Here is an 18,907-nt window from a genome sequence, read left to right as displayed (position 1 = left end):
ACCACATTTTTTATTATCGCTTTCTTATTGCATGTTGTCTTTTAATCTTTGTTGTGTTGGTATCATTATCAGTTTACAATATGTATTTGAATTATGTGTTAACAGTTTACATTATGTATTAAATTTGTCTAATTATGTGTGATCGGTTTACATTATGTCATTGAGTTGTGAGTTCTTCTGTGTGTCCTCATGATATGTGATGACTGTTGTAGGCTCATTCAGTGGTAGGATAAACGGGATATGCTTGAAATACTGCCTTGTGCTTTACGACTGTTCTTGTTGTTGAGATCCTTCATGAACAATGTTGTTTGAGAAACTTTGTTTGTTTGTTATGAAACTGGATTTGTGTTGGTTCTTGTATATTAGAGTGGTTTGAGCTTGGTCGTGGTTCATTTGGCATACATATAATGAGGCTCTTTGGTAGTTGTAATTTTTGTAATTTATATTCAGATGTTTTTCTTTGGGAATTAATGGAATACACCACCGTCAAACCGCACTGATAGGGTGGTTTGAGCTTGGTTGCGGTGCATTTGGCATAAGTATAATGGGGCTCTTTGGTAGTTGTAGCTTTTGTAATATAGAATCAGATATGATTGGGTAGGGAAGTGAGCACGTGCAAGCCCATGCCTGCGCAGTTATGGACGATGACCTGTAGGCATTTTGTGTGTATAAATTTTGGACCTGTTATGTTTGTGTTTTTATTTAGTTAGATGGTATAAGTATGTACGAGTGTCAAAAACATTATGTACAGATGAAACCCTGATATTATATTTAGTAATTAGCATGTTTTAATTTTATTATTGTTTACTTTTCTTTGCAGTCCTATTGATAACAGTTAAGAAAAATAAAATTGTGGCATCCTACTATAGTCATGCATATAGGGTATGGGTGGAATTAGGAGTAGGGTGTTACTGTTTTTCTTTGGGAATTTGTGCGATACACTGTCGTCAAACTGCTTGGAATCCAGATAAAACTAATTATTGTGAGATTAGTTTTATTTTTGATAATAGCTTGGAATCCTGATGACAATGATAAGATCCAGAGGATCATATGTTATGTGTTTGGTTGGTCCATGTATGTGAACTAAGAGTTGATGCATACACCACCCATTTGATATCTGCACCTAATTTTGTTGAAGATGATCCCTAGTACATAGTATGAGGGTACAAACAATTTAGAATATCAAAGACATGTCCTAAGATATATATTTGCAGATACAAATTAGTGTAAAATCTTTTGATGGAAACAATAATTGGATGAAATATCAGAAACTAGCTAATAATATTTGCTTATAGGTGTTTTTTGTTAATTCACTATGTGCTATTAATTGGATGATTAATCAAGGTGGTTTAGTGCAAGTTGGATTCCTCTATTGTATTGTATAATTTTTTCAAATGGTTGGTCTTCCATAATGACTAATCTTCTGATTTTTCTCGGTAGTGTCAGTTAGTTTCATTATTCTATGTGCGCTTAAATTTTATGTTCTTTTGTTTATTGTATCAGTAGATTGATTTGTTTTAGGAGTATTGTATATTTTTTTCAAATGGTTGGTCTTTCATAATGACTAATCTTCTGATTTTTCTTGGTAGTGTCAGTTAATTTTGTTATTCCTTGTGCGCTTAAATTTTATGTTCTTTTGTTTATTGTATTGGTAGATTGATTTGTTTTAGGGGTATTGTATAATTTTTTCAAATGGTTGGTCTTACATAACGACTGATCTTCTGATTTTTCTCGGTAGTGTCAGTTAATTTTGTTATTCCTTGTGCGCTTAAATTTTATGTTCTTTTGTTTATTGTATTGGTAGATTGATTTGTTTTGGGGGTATTGTATATTTTTTTCAAATGGTTGGTCGTCCATAATGACTAATCTTCTGATTTTTCTCGGTAGTGTCAGTTAATTTTGTTATTCCTTGTGCGCTTAAATTTTATGTTCTTTTGTTTATTGTATTGGTAGATTGATTTGTTTTAGGGGTATTGTATAATTTTTTCAAATGGTTGGTCTTCCATAATGAGTGATCTTCTGATTTTTCTCGGTAGTGTCAGTTAATTTCGTTATTCCTTGTGCGCTTAAATTTTATGTTCTTTTGTTTATTGTATTGGTAGATTGATTTGTTTTGGGGGTATTGTATATTATTTTCAAATGGTTGGTCTTCCATAATGACTGATCTTCTGATTTTTCTCGGTAGTGTCAGTTAATTTCATTATTCCTTGTGCGCTTAATTTTATGTTCTTTTGTTTATTGTATTGGTAGATTGATTTGTTTTGGGGGTATTGTATATTTTTTTCAAATGGTTGGTCTTCCATAGTGACTGATCTTCTGATTTTTCTCGGTAGTGTCAGTTAATTTCGTTATTCCTTGTGCGCTTAAATTTTATGTTCTTTTGTTTATTGTATTGGTAAATTGATTTGTTTTCGGGGTATTGTATAATTTTTTCAAATGGTTGGTCTTACATAACGACTGATCTTCTGATTTTTCTTGGTAGTGTCAGTTAATTTCGTTATTCCTTGTGCGCTTAAATTTTATGTTCTTTTGTTGTATTGGCATATTGATTTGTTTTAGGAGTATTGTATATTTTTTTCAAATGGTTGGTCTTTCATAATGACTAATCTTCTGATTTTTCTCGGTAGTGTCAGTTAATTTTGTTATTCCTTGTGCGCTTAAATTTTATGTTCTTTTGTTTATTGTATTGGTAGATTGATTTGTTTTAGGGGTATTGTATAATTTTTTCAAATGGTTGGTCTTACATAATGACTGATCTTCTGATTTTTCTCGGTAGCGTCAGTTAATTTCGTTATTCCTTGTGCGCTTAAATTTTATGTTCTTTTGTTTATTGTATTGGCAGATTGATTCCTTGTGCCATCTTGAGATTTATTTTCGCTCCAAGCTTCGTTGTTTATTTTGATCATTCATCGTGAAAGCATTCAAGCTTGTTGAATGTTATCTATATAAGATTGGTCTGTGTGACTGTGACTCTTTGGTTAGTAGTGAAAATTTTGGTCTGTGTGCATCCTCTCAAGAGGATTCATAGAGGAGTTAATAGTGAAAAGCCATTTTGTTTAGCAATGGCTGTTGTGCTGACCATGAATGTGAGATTGAATCTCCAGCAGTTGCAGACCTCTCTGCTTTGGTCAACTCCTGCATGCAGTATCTATCTCTTCGTACTGGTCAACTTATTTTTGTTATTATTATGACTTGTATTGATCATGAATGTGAGACTGAATTACCAACAGGTGCAACAGTTGCAGGCCACTGATTTGTCTGAGCAATTCATGGATTCAATATCTCGATTTAATTGTTATAAATTGCCCTTTTTGCTGCCATGCTTGTTGGTGAATCCAATACTCTTGCAGTATGACCATTATTGCTGGTCTGTCAGCCCTAATCATGACATAATGTGATTGGCAGATCTTGATCCAGGTTTGCTGTATGTCCCAATTGGCCCTGCTATGTCCACCCGCATCTATCCATGTGATTCATCTGGCATGGTAAGGATCTCTTTCCAGAAAAAGCATTTGATCTATGCACAAAAGGAGTCCGTATCCAACAAACAAAAACATCAGCCATGTGTCGTCACCGTACTCACGACTGAGACTCTTGCCGACGCCAAAAGGTCGCAACCCGTCAACTGGCCTTACCCGACAAGATCCAACACTGGCGATCATTTCCCTTTATATCTCGACAACGGCGTCAGCAACTTTGCTATCTGATATGGACAAAAATGGCAATGTGACACGCCATCCCCTTGAGTAAGACACTGCCCGAGGCTCGCCATATCCTGCAGTAGCTCGGCCTCCCACGCAACCAAAGGTACAGTCCTGCCCTGCAGACAGCTACATCAGGTAACATCAAACCTCCTCTATAAATACCCCCGAGCCCTTGGCAAAGGGGGAGATCACACACTCAACAGACGGAGGTTTCTCCTCCTCCTAAACCCCCTCCACATCTTTCTCTAACTTGATCGTCGGAGGGGTCGGGTCGAGCACCCCGGCCCGACCTGTGTGCAGGTGCGAGACGGTGTCGCCTCTTCCTGACGCTGTGGCGGAGCTTATTCCCGACCTCCCGACCCGAACCACCGGGAAGACCCGACCTCCCGACCCGAACCACCGGGAAGACCCGACTTACCGACCCGACCCGACCTCCCGACCCGAACCACCGAGCTCGGCTGCCGGGAGACCCCGAGGAGCGCCCCCAGAAAGATCCCCGTCATCCGGACCCGAACAAGCCGCGTCGGCCCCGAGGCCACGGCTAAAAAAGTTACTTACCGTAACAGATTGGCGCTAGAAGGAGGGCCCGGGATGACGGTACGTTAGTCTTCTCCTTGGTTGCTCCATTGCAGCCGACCTGCACCAGCAGCAGCGACTTCTGGGGCTGGTCTCGGTCCCTCGGCCCCGCGCGCCTCGGCTCCTCGGCCCCGCGCGCCTCGGCTCCTCGGCCCCGCGCGCCTCGGCTCCTCGGCCCCGCGCGCCTCGCCCGCGTCGGCCCCACGCGCGCGGCCAGCCCGAGCGCCTCAGCCCCTCGGCCCCACGCGCGCGGCTAACCCGCGCGCCTCACGCGCGGCCAAACCGCCCGCGTCCCACGCGCGCGGCCAAACCGCCCGCGTCCCACGCGCGCGGCCAAACCGCCTCCCATGCGCGCGGCCAGCCCGACAGCGCCGAGCGTCTCGGCTACTCGGCCCCACGCGCGCGGCCATCCCGAGCGCCTCGGCCCCTCGGTCCCTCGCGCGCGACCAGCCCGCGCGTCTCGGCTCCTCGGCCACGCGCGTGGCTCGGCCACAAGCGCGCCGAACACCTCGGCCATAGCCTACCCGAGACCTTCTCGGCCATAGCATGCCCGAGAGCTCCTCGGCCACAGCCGACCCGAGACCTCCTCGGCCACGACTTGCCCAAGACTTCCTCTATGCATGCACAAGTAGCTCCTCGGCCACAGCATGCATAAGGAGAGATATGGCATCGCCTGAGAGACTTGCCAATGCATAAGGAGAGATATGGCGTCGCTTGAGAGACTCGGCCTCATGCAAACACGCTGCCTCGCTGCCTCGGCCACTCGGCCTCATACGCAGCCGGCAAGCAGCGCGTTGCCTCGGCCCCTCGGCACCATGCGCAGCAATACGCTGCAGCTCGCACGCTGCCTTGGCTCCTCGGCCTCACACGCAGCCAGCAAGCAGCCTCGCTGCCTTGGCCACTCAGCCTCATGCGCAGCCAGCACGCTGCCTCGGCCACTCGGCCTCATGCGCGGCCAGCAGCTCGCTGCCTCGGCCACTCGGCCCCTTGCGCAGCAAGCACTGCGCTGCCTCGGCCTCGGCCCCATGCGCAGCAAGCACTACGCTGCCTCGGCTCCTCAGCCTCATGCGCAGCAAGTAGCACGCTGCCTTGCTGCTTCACTGCCTCGGCCACTCGGCCTCGTGCGCAGCCAGCAAGCAGCCTCGCTGCCTCGGCCACGCGGCCTCATGCGCAGCCGGCAAGCAGCCTCGCTGCCTCGGCCACTCGGCCTCGTGCGCAGCCAGCACGCAGCCTCGTTGCCTCGGCCACTCGGCCCCATGCGCAGCCAACACGCTGCTTCACTGCCTCGGCCACTCGGCCTCGTGCGCAGCCGGCAAGCAGCATCGCTGCCTCGGCCACTCGGCCTCGTGCGTAGCCAGCACGCAGCCTCGCTGCCTCGGCCACATGCGCAGCCAACACGCTGCCTCGCTGCCTCGGCCACTCGGCCTCATGCGTAGCCAACACGCTGCACGCTGCCTCGGCCACTCAGCCTCATGCGCAGCAACACGCTGCCTCGGCCAACGCGCTACACGCTGCCTCGGCCCCATGCGCGGCAGTCAGCCCGCCTGAGCAGCGCCTGCGCGGCCATCCTGCCTGCGCCGAGCTACTCGGCCATATTCACTGCCGAGTCTGCCTCAAGGCAGCTTACCCACCAGGGTCTCGCCCCTCGGTAGCAGCTTGCCTGCGCCGAACCTACCTAAGCGCGGTCAACCAAGCACCTCGGCCAACCTCTGCCGAGACCCACCTCGGTGCGGCCCGACCGCCTGTCGTGTTCCTCGGCCGCGTGGTGCCCGAGGCCACGTCCTCGCGTCCTGCCTGCCTGATCGTGCTACTCGGCCGCATGGCCCTCGCGACCACGCCTGCGCGGTCACCCCGCCTGCGTCGTGCTCCTTGGCTCCATGTTCCCGAGACAGACCAGTGCCGCCAGTACACCCGCGTCGTGCCCCTCGGCTCCATAAACCCCGAGACACGTCTGCACGGCCAGCCCGTCCGCGCCGGACTCCTCGGCCATATTCACCGCCGAGATCTACCTCGGTCACAGTCCGCCTACACCGAGCACCTCGGCCAATCTCTGCCGAGACCCACCTCGGCGCGGCCCGACCGCCTGTCGTGTTCCTCGGCCGCGTGGTGCCCGAGGCCACGTCCTCGCGTCCTGCCCGCCTGATCGTGCTACTCGGTCGCATGACCCTCGCGACCACGCCTGCGCGGTCACCCCGCCTGCGTCGTGCTCCTTGGCCCCATGTTCCCGAGACACACCAGTGCCGCCAGTACGCCCGCGTCGTGCCCCTCGGCTCCATAAACCCCGAGACACGTTTGCACGGCCAGCCTGCCCGCGCCGAACTCCATGGCCCTATCCACCTGGTTCACGCCCCTCGGCCGCGGATTGCCTGCGCCGAACCCCTCAGCTCCATGCTTGCCAAGCCCACCACCTCGGTCGCAGCCTGCCTGCACCGAGCACCTCGGCCAATCTCTGCCGAGACCCACCTCGGCGCGGCCCGACCGCCTGTCGTGTTCCTCGGCCGCGTGGTGCCCGAGGCCACGTCCTCGCGTCCTGCCCACCTGATCGTGCTACTCGGTTGCATGACCCTCGCGACCACGCCTGCGCGGTCACCCCGCCTGCGTCGTGCTCCTTGGCCCCATGTTCCCGAGACACACAAGTGCAGCCAGTACGCCCGCGTCGTGCCCCTCGGCTCCATAAACCCCGAGACACGTCTGCACGGCCAGCCTGCTCGCGCCGAACTCCATGGCCCTATCCACCTGGTTCATGCCCCTCGGCCGCGGCTTGCCTGCGCCGAACCCCTCAGCTCCATGCTTGCCAAGCCCACCACCTCGGTCGCAGCCTGCCTGCACCGAGCACCTCGGCCAATCTCTGCCGAGACCCACCTCGGCGCGGCCCGACCGCCTGTCGTGTTCCTCGGCCGCGTGGTGCCCGAGGCCACGTCCTCGTGTCTTGCCTGCCTGATCGTGCTACTCGGCCGCATGGCCCTCGCGACCACGCCTGCGCGGTCTGCTCGCCTGCGTCGTGCTCCTCGGCAGCATGATGACCGAGACCACACCTGCGCGGCCTGCCTGCCTGCGTCGTGCTCCTCGCTTCCATCATCCCCTAGACACACCTGCGCGGCCAGACCGCCTGCGTCGTGCTCCTTGGCTCCATGTTCCCGAGACAGACCAGTGCCGCCAGTACGCCTGCGTCGTGCCCCTCGGCTCCATAAAACCCGAGATACGTATGTGCGGCCAGCCTGCCCGCGCCGAACTCCTCGGCCATATCCACTACCTTGCCCACCTGGGTTACGTCCCTCGGCCGCAACCTGCCTGCGCCGAGTGTCTCGGCTCCATGCTTGCCGAGTCCACCACCTCGGTCGCGTAATGCCCTAGGCCGCCACCTCGGTCGCATAATGCCCGAGGCCTCCTCGGTCGCTTAATGCTCGAGAACGCCCCCTTTGGCTTCACGCCACCCGAGACACACCTGCGCGGTCACCCCGCTTGCGTTGTGCTCCTCAGCCCTCGGCTCTACGCCATCCCGAGACCCCGCCTGCGTCGTGCTCCTCGGCTCTTCGGCTTTACGCCACCCGAGACCACGCCTGCGCGGCCTGCCCGCCTGCATCGTGCTCCTCGGCTCTTCGGCTTTACGCCACCCGAGACCTCGCCTGCGCGGCCTGCCCGCCTGCGTCGTGCTCCTCGGCTCTTTGGCTTTACGCCACCCGAGACCACGCCTGCGCGGCCTGCCTGCCTGCGTCGTTCTCCTCGGCTCTTCGGCTTTACGCCACCCAGCTCGCCTGCGCAGTGCTCCTCGACCCTCATCGGCTCCATTTCTCCCGAGTACAACTCTGCTGGGCTTCTTGACTGAATTGCGCACCTCGGCCTCATGCTGCTCGAGACGCGTTCGTGCGACCGACCCGTCTGCGTCATGCCCCTCGGATCCGCAGGAACAACCGACTTGAAGTAAGAAGCCATGCATCGGACTCCCTGCATGCAAAAACCGATGCATAGCTCCTTTCGGGGGGGGCATATGATATGGACAAAAATGGCAATGTGACACGCCATCCCCCTGAGCAACACACTGCCCGAGGCTCGCCATACCCTGCAGCAGCTCGGCCTCCCACGCAACCAAAGGTACAGTCCTGCCCTGCAGACAGCTACATCAGGTAACATCAAACCTCCTCTATAAATACCCCCGAGCCCTTGGCAAAGGGGGAGATCACACACTCAACAGATGGAGGTTTCTCCTCCTCCTAAACCCCCTCCACATCTTTCTCTAACTTGATCGTCGGAGGGGTCGGGTCGAGCACCCCGGCCCGACCTGTGTGCAGGTGCGAGACGATGTCGCCTCTTCCTGACGCTGTGGCGGAGCTTCTTCCCGACCTCCCGACCCGAATCACCGGGAAGACCCAACTTACCGACCCGACCTCCCGACCCGAACCACCGAGCTCGGCTGCCGGGAGACCCCGAGGAGCGCCCCCAGAAAGATCCCCGTCATCCGGACCCGAACAAGCCGCGTCGGCCCCGAGGCCACGGCTAAAAAAGTTACTTACGGTAACACTATCCTTCCCCCACAGTGAACTCATCTCTCCGCTTTTAGTCTCCCCCTCCTCCCTATCCATCTCCATCCCTAAGGAGATAAGCTTGCAGGGCCTCCTCCGCCTTTAGCTCGGCCTATCAATGCCCTCTCCTCTGCATTGATTACAACGTGCCCCGGCGGTACGTGATGAGAGGGCAACGAGGACGGATGCTGCTGGTGCACTCTGCACGGGTTACTAGTGCGCAGTGACATGAAGCATGCAAGGACTGGCGATCGTCTCTTATCCAATCGATGCAGCTTTACACGGCGGCAGCCATATGGATATGTTTTGTAGATCGCTGCTTTGATCCGTTGCTTCCTCACAAAGAATCTGCCGATGCCTCTTGGCTCATCTTCCAAACAGTCAACAGCTGAGCCACGATGCATAACGTTATGGGAAAAGAAGTGGTCAAAGTCGTAGGGGAAGAAAGCTTGACGTTCTGCAGTAACCAGCATCCTTAAAATTGCAGGCAAGACTGCATCCACTGTTCACATCTCATGGTATGATCGAGTCAGCAAGATGGACAATTGGGTCCTCGTTCCAATCTTCCACCGCAGAAAAGAAAAAGCTCGGCTGACATAAGTCGAATCGAATTCTTCTTCGCTACGTATTGTTACTGCAAACTCCTGTCGTAAAGCCACCAAATGTTTCAGGCCTTTATGTATAAATGGGCGGAGCTGAGCTGAGCAGAGCAGAGCACTCAGTCTTGCCTTTTGACCGTAGTCCAACTTCCCATTCCTCTTTATCTCCTCGATGTCTCGTGTCTTGTTGTTGCAGAATTTGGTTTCCTTCTTCCTCTGCCTGCTTCTCCATTCTCTGACAGGTATATTTGATTTCAGATGATTAATGATCGAATCCATCTACTTCCGTGGCGTAAATGATTGATGCGTGTGTGCAGGAGAAGGTGTCGCATTCACATTCGTGAATAGATGCGGCGACACGATCTGGCCGGGCGTTCTCTCCGGTTCAGGCAGCCCGAGGCTGGAGACCACCGGCTTCGAGCTCCCCGCCGGCTCCAGCCGTACGCTGCCGTCCCCTTCCGGCTGGTCCGGCCGCTTCTGGGCCCGCACCGGCTGCTCGTTCGACGCGGCCGGCCGCGGCTCCTGCGCCACCGCCGACTGCGGGTCCGGGCAGGTGGAGTGCAACGGCGCAGGTGCCGCCCCCCCGGCGACCCTCGCGGAGTTCACGCTCGACGGCAGCGATGGGAGGGACTTCTACGACGTGAGTCTCGTGGACGGCTACAACCTGCCGATGCTGGTGGAGGCCGCCGGCCGGGAGGGGTGCGCCGCCAGTGGGTGCGCGGCGGACCTCAACCGGCTGTGCCCGGCGGAGCTGAAGGTCGGGCACGGGGACTCGGCGGCGTGCCGGAGCGCGTGCGGGGCCTTCGGGCGGCCCGAGTTCTGCTGCAGCGGCGAGTACGGCAGCCCCGACAGGTGCCGGCCGTCCGCCTACTCGCAGATGTTCAAGTCCGCGTGCCCGCGATCCTACAGCTACGCCTTCGACGACGCCACCAGCACCTTCACCTGCGCCGGCTCTCAGGGTTACTCCATCACCTTCTGCCCCGAGTCCTCCCCGAGGTATTCAACTGTCCCTTCTTCTCTGTTCCTGCTCGTTGCGTCACTCCGACGAGAAACACATTACCGAGTAGTATTTCCTTACGTCATTTGTTTCGGCGTGTTTGTGGTGTCACACTCGATACGTGAACCGTTGTCGTTTGGCAGCCAAAAAGCCACCATGAATCCTTCACCGACAACAACAGAACCAGTGCTGGAAGATGGCCCTTGGCTGGCAAGCTTGGCCTCCGGAGATGCGAACCCAGCAAGGAGAAGAGCTAATTCCTTCCTCCTCCTACTACTACTAGTACTACTACCATCAGCAGTCACTGCGACTCTCCTGTTTGCTTTCTCGTAAATGTGGAAAGCTCACTCTCTTTGGGGTGTGTCAGAACAAAGGCACACACTACCTATAAAAGGAGTTGGGTCGTCTTCAATACAAAGCTGAAGTGGCGGAGCATCAACGATCGTAGGGAAACATTGTTCTCTTCCAAGATGTACAGTGCTGGTAATAAATAGCTCAAGCATGGTGTAGTATGGTCATTTCTTGGTCAGTTTCCTTCTGAAAGAAACTATACTAGATTGGATTGTAGATCCGATATCCGCAGTCAATTTCTTCGTTCAAAGCTTCAAAGAGCTGAAATCATCATTTGTAAACCGACGAATCACAAGCATAATTTGTACTTCAACTCAATTTGGTGGGCAACAGTTGAACCAGGAGTCAGCTGCATACGCTGCTAATGTCCAAAACAATGTGACCACAGAGAGATGCGACCCCTTTCTCGCCATCTTTAAATTGTTTAATCCATCCGGATGTCATCGTCCCACCAATAAAGAAATCATCGCAACCGATTCTTTCTCCTCCCCAACCTCGTTAATCTAATCATGCATCCTAAGCAACCATAACAGTAATTCCTGTCATCGGGTAATTTTTATATTTAAAATATTGAATATATTTTTTAGAGCGATTTATCTGAATAAAAACTCCTTTTCATTTTTCCTGAATGATATCTTTTATTTTATTTTTTTTAATTTTCCTTTAATATCTTGTGTTGTGGTAATCTCCATCAAGAAATATTTAGGGTATTAAAAATTAAAAAATATATTTTAAAATAGAATTATTTCATATTTATTTTGATTTTTTGAAACTCAAAATATGGAGGGAAAAAAAAAAAGAGAAAAACCCACAGGTGGTGTGCTGATGGGCCCCGCCGCCTCTCCCAATTACGAGGTCGGCGGATGAGACAGCTACGCACGCCGGACTGAGCCCTCAACGTGCGCGGCTCTGCGCCTCCCGTTCCCAATTGGGGACGTGGGACCCAGCGAAGTACCTTTCTGGTGGACGAGCGGGGACCGAATAAATGGGTGTCGAGAAGTAATTGCCATCCACCAATACCGACATCTGCCGAAACCCGAAGCCTACCCGACTTTATACGCGGGAGTCGTTGTTGATCGACACGTTAGCGTGCTCAAGTGAGTATGCCCTTACCGCCCTAAAGTCTTTTTCGAGTCTGCCTCCTCCGTTTTCTCATCGGACATTGAGACGACGTCGTCTTTCCCCTTTTCGTTTCGATTTGCCGTGGAGTGGAAGCCAAGAAGGGGAGGAGTTAAGAGGAGACGATGGAGTTCTACGTCGAGCTCTTCTTGACCGCTCTCATCTCCGTCCTCATCGCCTTCCTCATCGGCAAGATCGCCGCCGCCGACGACAACGTCGACGACGAAGATCTAGCCGCCGACAAGCCGGCCCCGCCCCCTCTTTCCGCCGATTCAGGCCCTCGGCGGATGGAATCCACCGCCGCCGCCGCCGCCGCCATCGCCGATCTTGGGATGGGTTTGGGTGCTGCCCAGGAGGAGGAGACGGGGAAGTCGTCCGGTGATGCTTGTGCAAGCGGCGTTGTCGAAGATCAAAGACTGGACGAGGAGATACTGGATAGTGGCAAGGCGGCTAGTGGGTTTGACCTACAGAAACAAGATACTATTCTTGGAGTGGATGAATCCTCGTCCAAGAAAGAGGGCTCTAAAGTGGGGATCGGAATAATTAGTGGCGATTTGGACGAGGTTGAACCAAATGTGGGAAAAGAGGTGCGGAAAGTTGTGGAGATGGGTGGAGAAGATACCTTACAAAGGGGCGACGCAAGGGCGGTGAGTGAGGAGAGGGGTGGATCGTTGCTACAGGGGGAGGACGAGTGGGAGGGAATCGAGAGGAGCGAATTGGAGAAGTTATTCGGAGTTGCCACTGAGTTTGTGGGTAGCGAGAAAGGTGGGGATGCCGTGTCAAAACTGAGCAGTGAGTTACAAATGCAGTTGTATGGGCTTCATAGGGTTGCAACCGAGGGGTCATGCTACGAGCCACAGCCCATGGCTTTGAAGGTTACTGCTCGTGCGAAATGGTACTATGAGCTGAACCCTTATGTTTCTAATTGTTAATTTCTTCTTGCATTGACTTGCTCTATTACTATCGTTGCAGTGTTAAATTATTCAACGAGCAGTACTGAACATCTGTCTTAAGTTTATGCTTTGGATTTTAGGAGTTCTTTCGCTACAATTTGACAAGTATGAAATAAAATACTGTGTCATCTGAACATATGGAACATAAATGCGGCAATTCTAGTTGTAAATTGCATGTAGATAAGCCACCTGAACTTGTAACCTGTCAAATGAGGTTATGAAAGTGGTACTCCACTAGAGTTTTCCATCAGCAAAAACCTGTCAAATGATCAGGATTTCTGTTGGTTTCTTGATGCCTTGGAGATGAATTATTGGCCACATGGCATGGTTCCATATACTGGTTGAATCAGTATGTATTAATTGATAAGTCTGACCAAGGATTGCTTTTAGACCATCTAGCTCGGAACCAGTCATTATTCATCTTTTAATTATTTTCTTTACGATATTGTGCATTACAGGTGATATTTTACCTAATATATTGAAACCATACCTTTCCAAGAAGTTTCCTGAATCAGTACTAAATCAGTACTCAAGAACCTTGGTTTTTACTTTCCTGAAAATTGTTGGCCGATCGCAAAACTTCACTTGATTCAGCAGTGATTGAAGTTTTCAATTGTCTTCAGTCTATTTATGGGAAATTTGGACAATAAGACCGAAAATTTTAAATAACCATAGATTAATTAAAATACTTAAAACTTGTGGCTGGAAGTGTTGTGGAACATTTTGGAGAATAAATGCCTTTAGGATTAAAACAGAACCGTGTATAAATGATTATGAGAAAAAAAAAAGTAACCATCCTCTGTTGATTTAGTTATATACATCCCTGCATATATGCTCCTAAAAAAAATAAAAAAGATTCTTAACCGCTTAGAACCAAGAGTTAGAGATTTGCTAGGAAGCCTTGCATGTGACTTGCCCAGCAGCTTGCTAGCCCGACCAGTTAAGCGATTAAGAACCCATCATAGCTTCCACCTAAGACCTGATACTACTACTACGATGATTATGAACACATGGCAATGCTCACGAAGCATTTGGAAATGAAAATTTTCATGTGTTCCATGTGTCATCTGACCTATTTCACCAAGAATGTCAATAGGTGATCAGTGTGGATGGGGATGTCCTTATCTGGAGGTCAAGTTTGTATGTAAAGAGATATTGAAAAACTTTTATAATTTGTATGATGGGGGTTCATTCATCTGTTTGTGTGACACTATTTAGAAATTAGAACAATACCTGTACTTTATTACAACACCTTGGCAGCCTGAGGCTTCTTCGTGTCTCGTATACATGATAATCTATCACTTATTTGGTTTCATGAACACTGAAAAAGCACAAAAAATTATTGTGTAGACAAATGCATTCTCTTACTTATCAATAAAATTTGCTTAATAACATAAAGGTTAATGCCTTAGAATATTTTCTTTAGATCAGTAACACAATCAAAACCAGATCATGATTCTGAGACCTCTGACATGGGTTCACCTTGCCGAACTTGAAACAAGCTGAACATCGGATGAAATCTTGGTTGACAAAAGCCATATTCCAAGGTCAAACCTTAGAAGCTTGGAATAAGCACCAACCATTCTCAGGTGAAATAAATTGTGCATTGAGTTTAGAGGAACTTCAGTGGTGCTTTGGATGCATGAGAACCACAACTGATAAGATATGTTTTCACGGGTAGGAATAACCTTTCAAATTAATTCAAGTTCGTCATTTGCTTATATATATATGCATCAGCTACAAACTTTGACACTAACTTAGAGGGGTGATGATAGATTCATATATTGTCATAGAAGTTTCCTGGAGTCTTCTTATTTTTGTTTATGGTTGTCTCCATTTTGAAATCTAATAGGTGATCTCTTGAGGGTTATCTAATATGGAAGCCATGAAATTGAAAAATGCTGCAAGATTATAATGCTTAATATTGGGAATCATGTTTGGCCAAAAGGTGGCAATCTTGACTGTCAGAAATGTTGCCTGTTGATCGTGGAGGATATTCGCTTCTTAATGATGCGATGTTACTGAATAGCCAATCAATCTACCCCTCAAGTAGGATACTCTCGCTGCTTGAGTGTTCACGGATGCTAGCTTTTATTTTTTTCCTTACCTTTTGCATGTTCATTCTCTCGATGGTTATTTTCTGGGTTTTAATATTCTTGTTCAGGGAATCAAAGTTGTGAGTGAACTGTAGCCCTAGTGTTTTCTTAGTTTCAGAAATTAGCTTTGTCATGCTTCTATTTTCTAGAAACTCTGGCAACTGCAGACTGATGAGAGGTCAAAAGCTCAGATATAACTACATATCTAATTATCAAAAGCTTATGTATGTATCTTATGTCACCCTACCTATTGCTAGGCATGCTTGGCAGAGTCTGGGGAACATGAATCCAGATGCTGCCATGGAAAAGTATATCAGTCTTCTTACTAAGAGTATTCCTGGATGGATGGGAGAAAAATCTGGTGTAAGCGAATGAAGGAAAAACTTCTCTTCTAATTGATTTTTGTGGTGGGCTGCTAACTCTGGTTGTTGGCTTGATTGTTAGGAGGAAGCCAGAGGTCATGATGACAATGATCCTTCAGTAGTGCAGGTTTCTGGAATAGGCCAACACCATTTAAAGACATCTTCTTACTGTAATCCTGAAACTGAAAGGTAAGACTTATAACCATCTCCAAGAACTTCAGTTAAAAACAAAGTTGAACTCTGATCTTTTTCATCCCTTTCTTTGGTTGCATGTCCTCAGTGGAATAATGTGATGACTTCTTGTTCCATTTGAGGTGTCACGGACACTGTATATGCTGGTCCCATACTTTTCAAGCAAGGTACGTACAAGAACCATTGACCTTGATCTATGAAGAACAAATATTATTAATATTTTATTGATCCAAAATTATATCCTAAGTTGCTGTAGAGCATCTGGTCCTAGACTGATGGAAACTTTCTGCAGTTATTTTCTTTCATCTGTTTCTGGCATAAAATAAATTTTATTCATTTATAGGTCTCTGTTCCATGTAACATTTAATTGGCTATACACACGTCATAAAGATCTAATATATCTTTATTTCAGGTCTGCCTAGAGTTACTTATTTAGAAAAGAAAGAAAAACAAGTCATTTTAGGAAAGAAAAAAGGAAAAACACTTGGACCGCTAATGCTTTTTCTCCAACTTGGCTATGCTGTGGAGGTATCATCAGAACAAACAATAAATGTTTATACTGATCTCCTCTTGGAATCCATTCTTTTGTTGTGGGTGTCATGTTATAAGTGCATGTTAACTCAGCAGCTAGGACTTCATAAGTTGTTAACTACGAGAAAAGAGGTTGAAATAGCTAACAGGTAGGATATTACACTGATTCTTCTCAATATGATGGTACTTGTTGCTTCAATGGAGTCACACAACATTGTGCAGTTTGCTTTGTCTCAAAAGTCAAATTTCTTTAGGCTAGTATTATGGATTCTTCTTTTCTGGCTTTAGTATATATTTGTACTTTGATTGTTTGTTTTTTAATAGTCATTTCAAAATTTGACTAGTTTAGTAGCAATGACTAGGAATCTCAAACTTCGGCAAGTATCCTTTGTGGGTCTCACCAAAATATTCAATAGAAACCATCTGTGCCTTTTGCTGTTTAAAGTCAACTTTTCCTTATTTTCCTCCAATGTAATCAGTCTGCTTGTTTCATTTTGTTATCCACAGTTCTTTTTTTATGGTATGTTTGTTAAAGTCAAAGACTTGTGTTTCTTTGCGAGAGCTGCTGCTTGTCTACCATGTATATTTGTAATGGTTCTTCCTTTCTTGTCCTATACTAAAATAGATCCAACCATATAAATGAGTCTTCGAATGTTTTCCAACCAATGGTCTTTAGATTTTTAAGACCACAGGAACGTTTTTAGATAACTTCCTTCAATATAAATTTTATTGCAGAACACTTCCTTCTCAATGCACATTCTGGTTAGACTCGAGAAAAGCCTGTATAAGTAAAAAAGTGCACTCCTGCCATTGGCATCCATGGATCACCCTCTGATCAAACTTACGCTGACTGCCAATTGACAGTTTCAGCTATTCTTTTGCTTGACTTCACCTGCAAATGCAATTGCTATGTCCATCTATGCTTTCCAATCTCTAGCATCATATGTCCCATGTTTTTCAGTCATCTTTACCACTGGATGAATCCTTGCTTGAGACCTCTTTCAAGTCTTAACCACTACCTGGAAGGTTTATTTCTAGTTTTTAGTCTCCTCGCATGTTGCAGTGGTGTGAGTTGATGGTTTTAGAAAGATGAGGCTCTCAACATGAATTGAGCTTTTCATTATACAAGAATTGGAACTGTCTTCCAGGGGAACCCATCGAGTCACAAATTTTTGTTCTCAGACAATTGCTACCGACAAGCTCTATTTACACTATCTTCTATCTAATGAGCCAATCAGATCCTCTACGTAGACTATCAGAAGGCACACAAATATTATCAAGTTAACTACCATATCTGGATACTGAGCAAGATTTTCTAATTTATTTTTTTATTGCTGTGGCGTACTCTTCATAATACAGCAATGTGTACAGTTTTCAATGATTGATAAACTCCTTTAATTATATCGTAAAAGCCAACATATTAATTACTCCATTATCAAAATAATCTGAACAGAAACTCACTAAACTAAATTTAAATAATAATGAAACTGAAATCTAGAGCCTAATACCATCTGTTCTACACCAGTTTATAGCATGTGCTATATGTACCTTTTAGGTTCATCACTTGTATGTATGAAATCCTTTCTTTTTGTTGTTATAAGCCATAAGCTATTTCATGAAATGTTAGGCATGCTAAACAATTTTGACCACTCTAACCCTGCTAGATGCGAGGAACAACTCATATGAAGCATAAGCATCGAAACATCTTGTATGTTTTTTCCTTGCTTCTGACATTGTTTCCTGTATTTGTAAGGTAATTTGAACAAGTAAAAGGTTTTCCATTTCATGAAATTCCTGATCTACTATGCAATTCATACTGTTGGGTTTTTTATTGGGTTGTTATTAATTTCCTGAGGTAGGAAAGCATTTAAAATTTGATCTGCTTGGCCATGTTGTTTGTTACTCGTTTATAGTTTGGAAGTAAAGGAGAGACTGAGATGGGTGGTGAGAGCCACTCGGAGAGGTGGCAGTCAGTCCCTTGTATTGTGTATGAGGATACCTTATTTGATGTGCATATATGTCCCACCTCTTTCTGTCTGGGCTCTATATGGATCTTGGATCCCGTACATCAGTGTCAAGTTGCATATATGTAATTATCCTTTCTCATAACTATTTTGTGATAGTCTCTTGAGAAAAATAATTTCCCCCATCTTCTATCACCTGTTCTGTTGCCCTATCTATTTGGTGTCTTTTATAGCTTTTGCGTGGTGGTGTAAAGTTAAAAAACATCTCAAACATTAGAAGTCAATCTATGGTATTTGGTAATATCTTTATGGTTCACTCGACTCTGTTTGATCGCTTGGTTGGTTGGTTTTTTCTTTTTAAATTTAATTTAAAATTTTCCATTTGTACATCTCAAGTTTTGCGGGAATTTTTTGTGGTTTTTAGATATGTATTTTGTTTGTTTACAAGCATGCCTCTTACAGGACAGAGAGATTCGTCCCGTTCAAACTGCTCTCGTCAGCATGGTTACATTTCTGAAGTTACACTAGTAAAAGGTGCGTGACTGTTTTGGTTTCCAGGTTGGTCCGAGAACCATTCATCGCAAGTTCTCTTTCGATTTCGATGCTGTTGTAGTAGGGTATTTATGACTATATACTATATATATATTAAATGTCGAGGAACATTGTGATAGAACAAGTTGCAATGTGTTTTTCCTTTTATATATATATAAATATGATATCATCGAAGTAATAGCCTTAATTCGTTTGTTTCTATTGTGCACGTGAAGTCAATGCGAGCGAGCAAACAGTTGTAGGCCCCAAGTGAAGGTAGCTTATGGTCACCAAATATGAATATTTCACCAAAGCAACGTCACTGATAACACCATCAGAACTGCCGGAAGTAGAGAGCATATCTACTACTCCAGGCAGAATGTAAAATTATCCTTGTTGGTCTGATTCGAGT

At 47.4% G+C, this 18,907-nt stretch overlaps 2 protein-coding genes across 6 annotated transcripts; both read left to right on the top strand.

The window, feature by feature from the left end:
- The first annotated feature begins 8,869 nt into the window (after positions 1–8,869).
- Positions 8,870–11,060, top strand: LOC135598041 (thaumatin-like protein 1). The gene is made up of 3 exons (XM_065091564.1): positions 8,870–9,641; positions 9,717–10,395; positions 10,540–11,060. Exons 1-3 carry the CDS (start codon positions 9,572–9,574, stop codon positions 10,727–10,729), a joined length of 939 nt encoding a protein of 312 aa, XP_064947636.1. The 5' UTR covers positions 8,870–9,571; the 3' UTR covers positions 10,730–11,060.
- Positions 11,061–11,834: 774 nt separating this feature from the next.
- Positions 11,835–18,703, top strand: LOC135586023 (acyl-CoA-binding domain-containing protein 3-like). 5 transcript variants are annotated; one of them, XR_010481634.1, is made up of 5 exons: positions 11,838–12,761; positions 15,173–15,278; positions 15,360–15,466; positions 15,558–15,636; positions 18,427–18,703. XR_010481634.1 is itself a non-coding variant. In XM_065092750.1 (4 exons), exons 1-4 carry the CDS (start codon positions 11,992–11,994, stop codon positions 15,568–15,570), a joined length of 996 nt encoding a protein of 331 aa, XP_064948822.1. In that variant the 5' UTR covers positions 11,838–11,991; the 3' UTR covers positions 15,571–15,880. The 5 variants fall into 5 exon arrangements, 2 of the variants coding, with proteins under 2 accessions (XP_064948823.1, XP_064948822.1); XR_010481636.1 differs by lacking the exon at positions 18,427–18,703 and adding an exon at positions 17,914–18,280; XR_010481635.1 differs by lacking the exon at positions 18,427–18,703 and adding an exon at positions 15,882–18,280.
- Positions 18,704–18,907: the final 204 nt, after the last annotated feature.

Source organism: Musa acuminata, chromosome BXJ2-1 (assembly GCF_036884655.1).
Source record: "Musa acuminata AAA Group cultivar baxijiao chromosome BXJ2-1, Cavendish_Baxijiao_AAA, whole genome shotgun sequence".
NCBI classification, from domain to species: domain Eukaryota; kingdom Viridiplantae; phylum Streptophyta; class Magnoliopsida; order Zingiberales; family Musaceae; genus Musa; species Musa acuminata.
The sequence above is the reverse complement of the archived record's forward strand: the minus strand, read 5'-3'. Positions and strand labels throughout refer to the sequence as shown.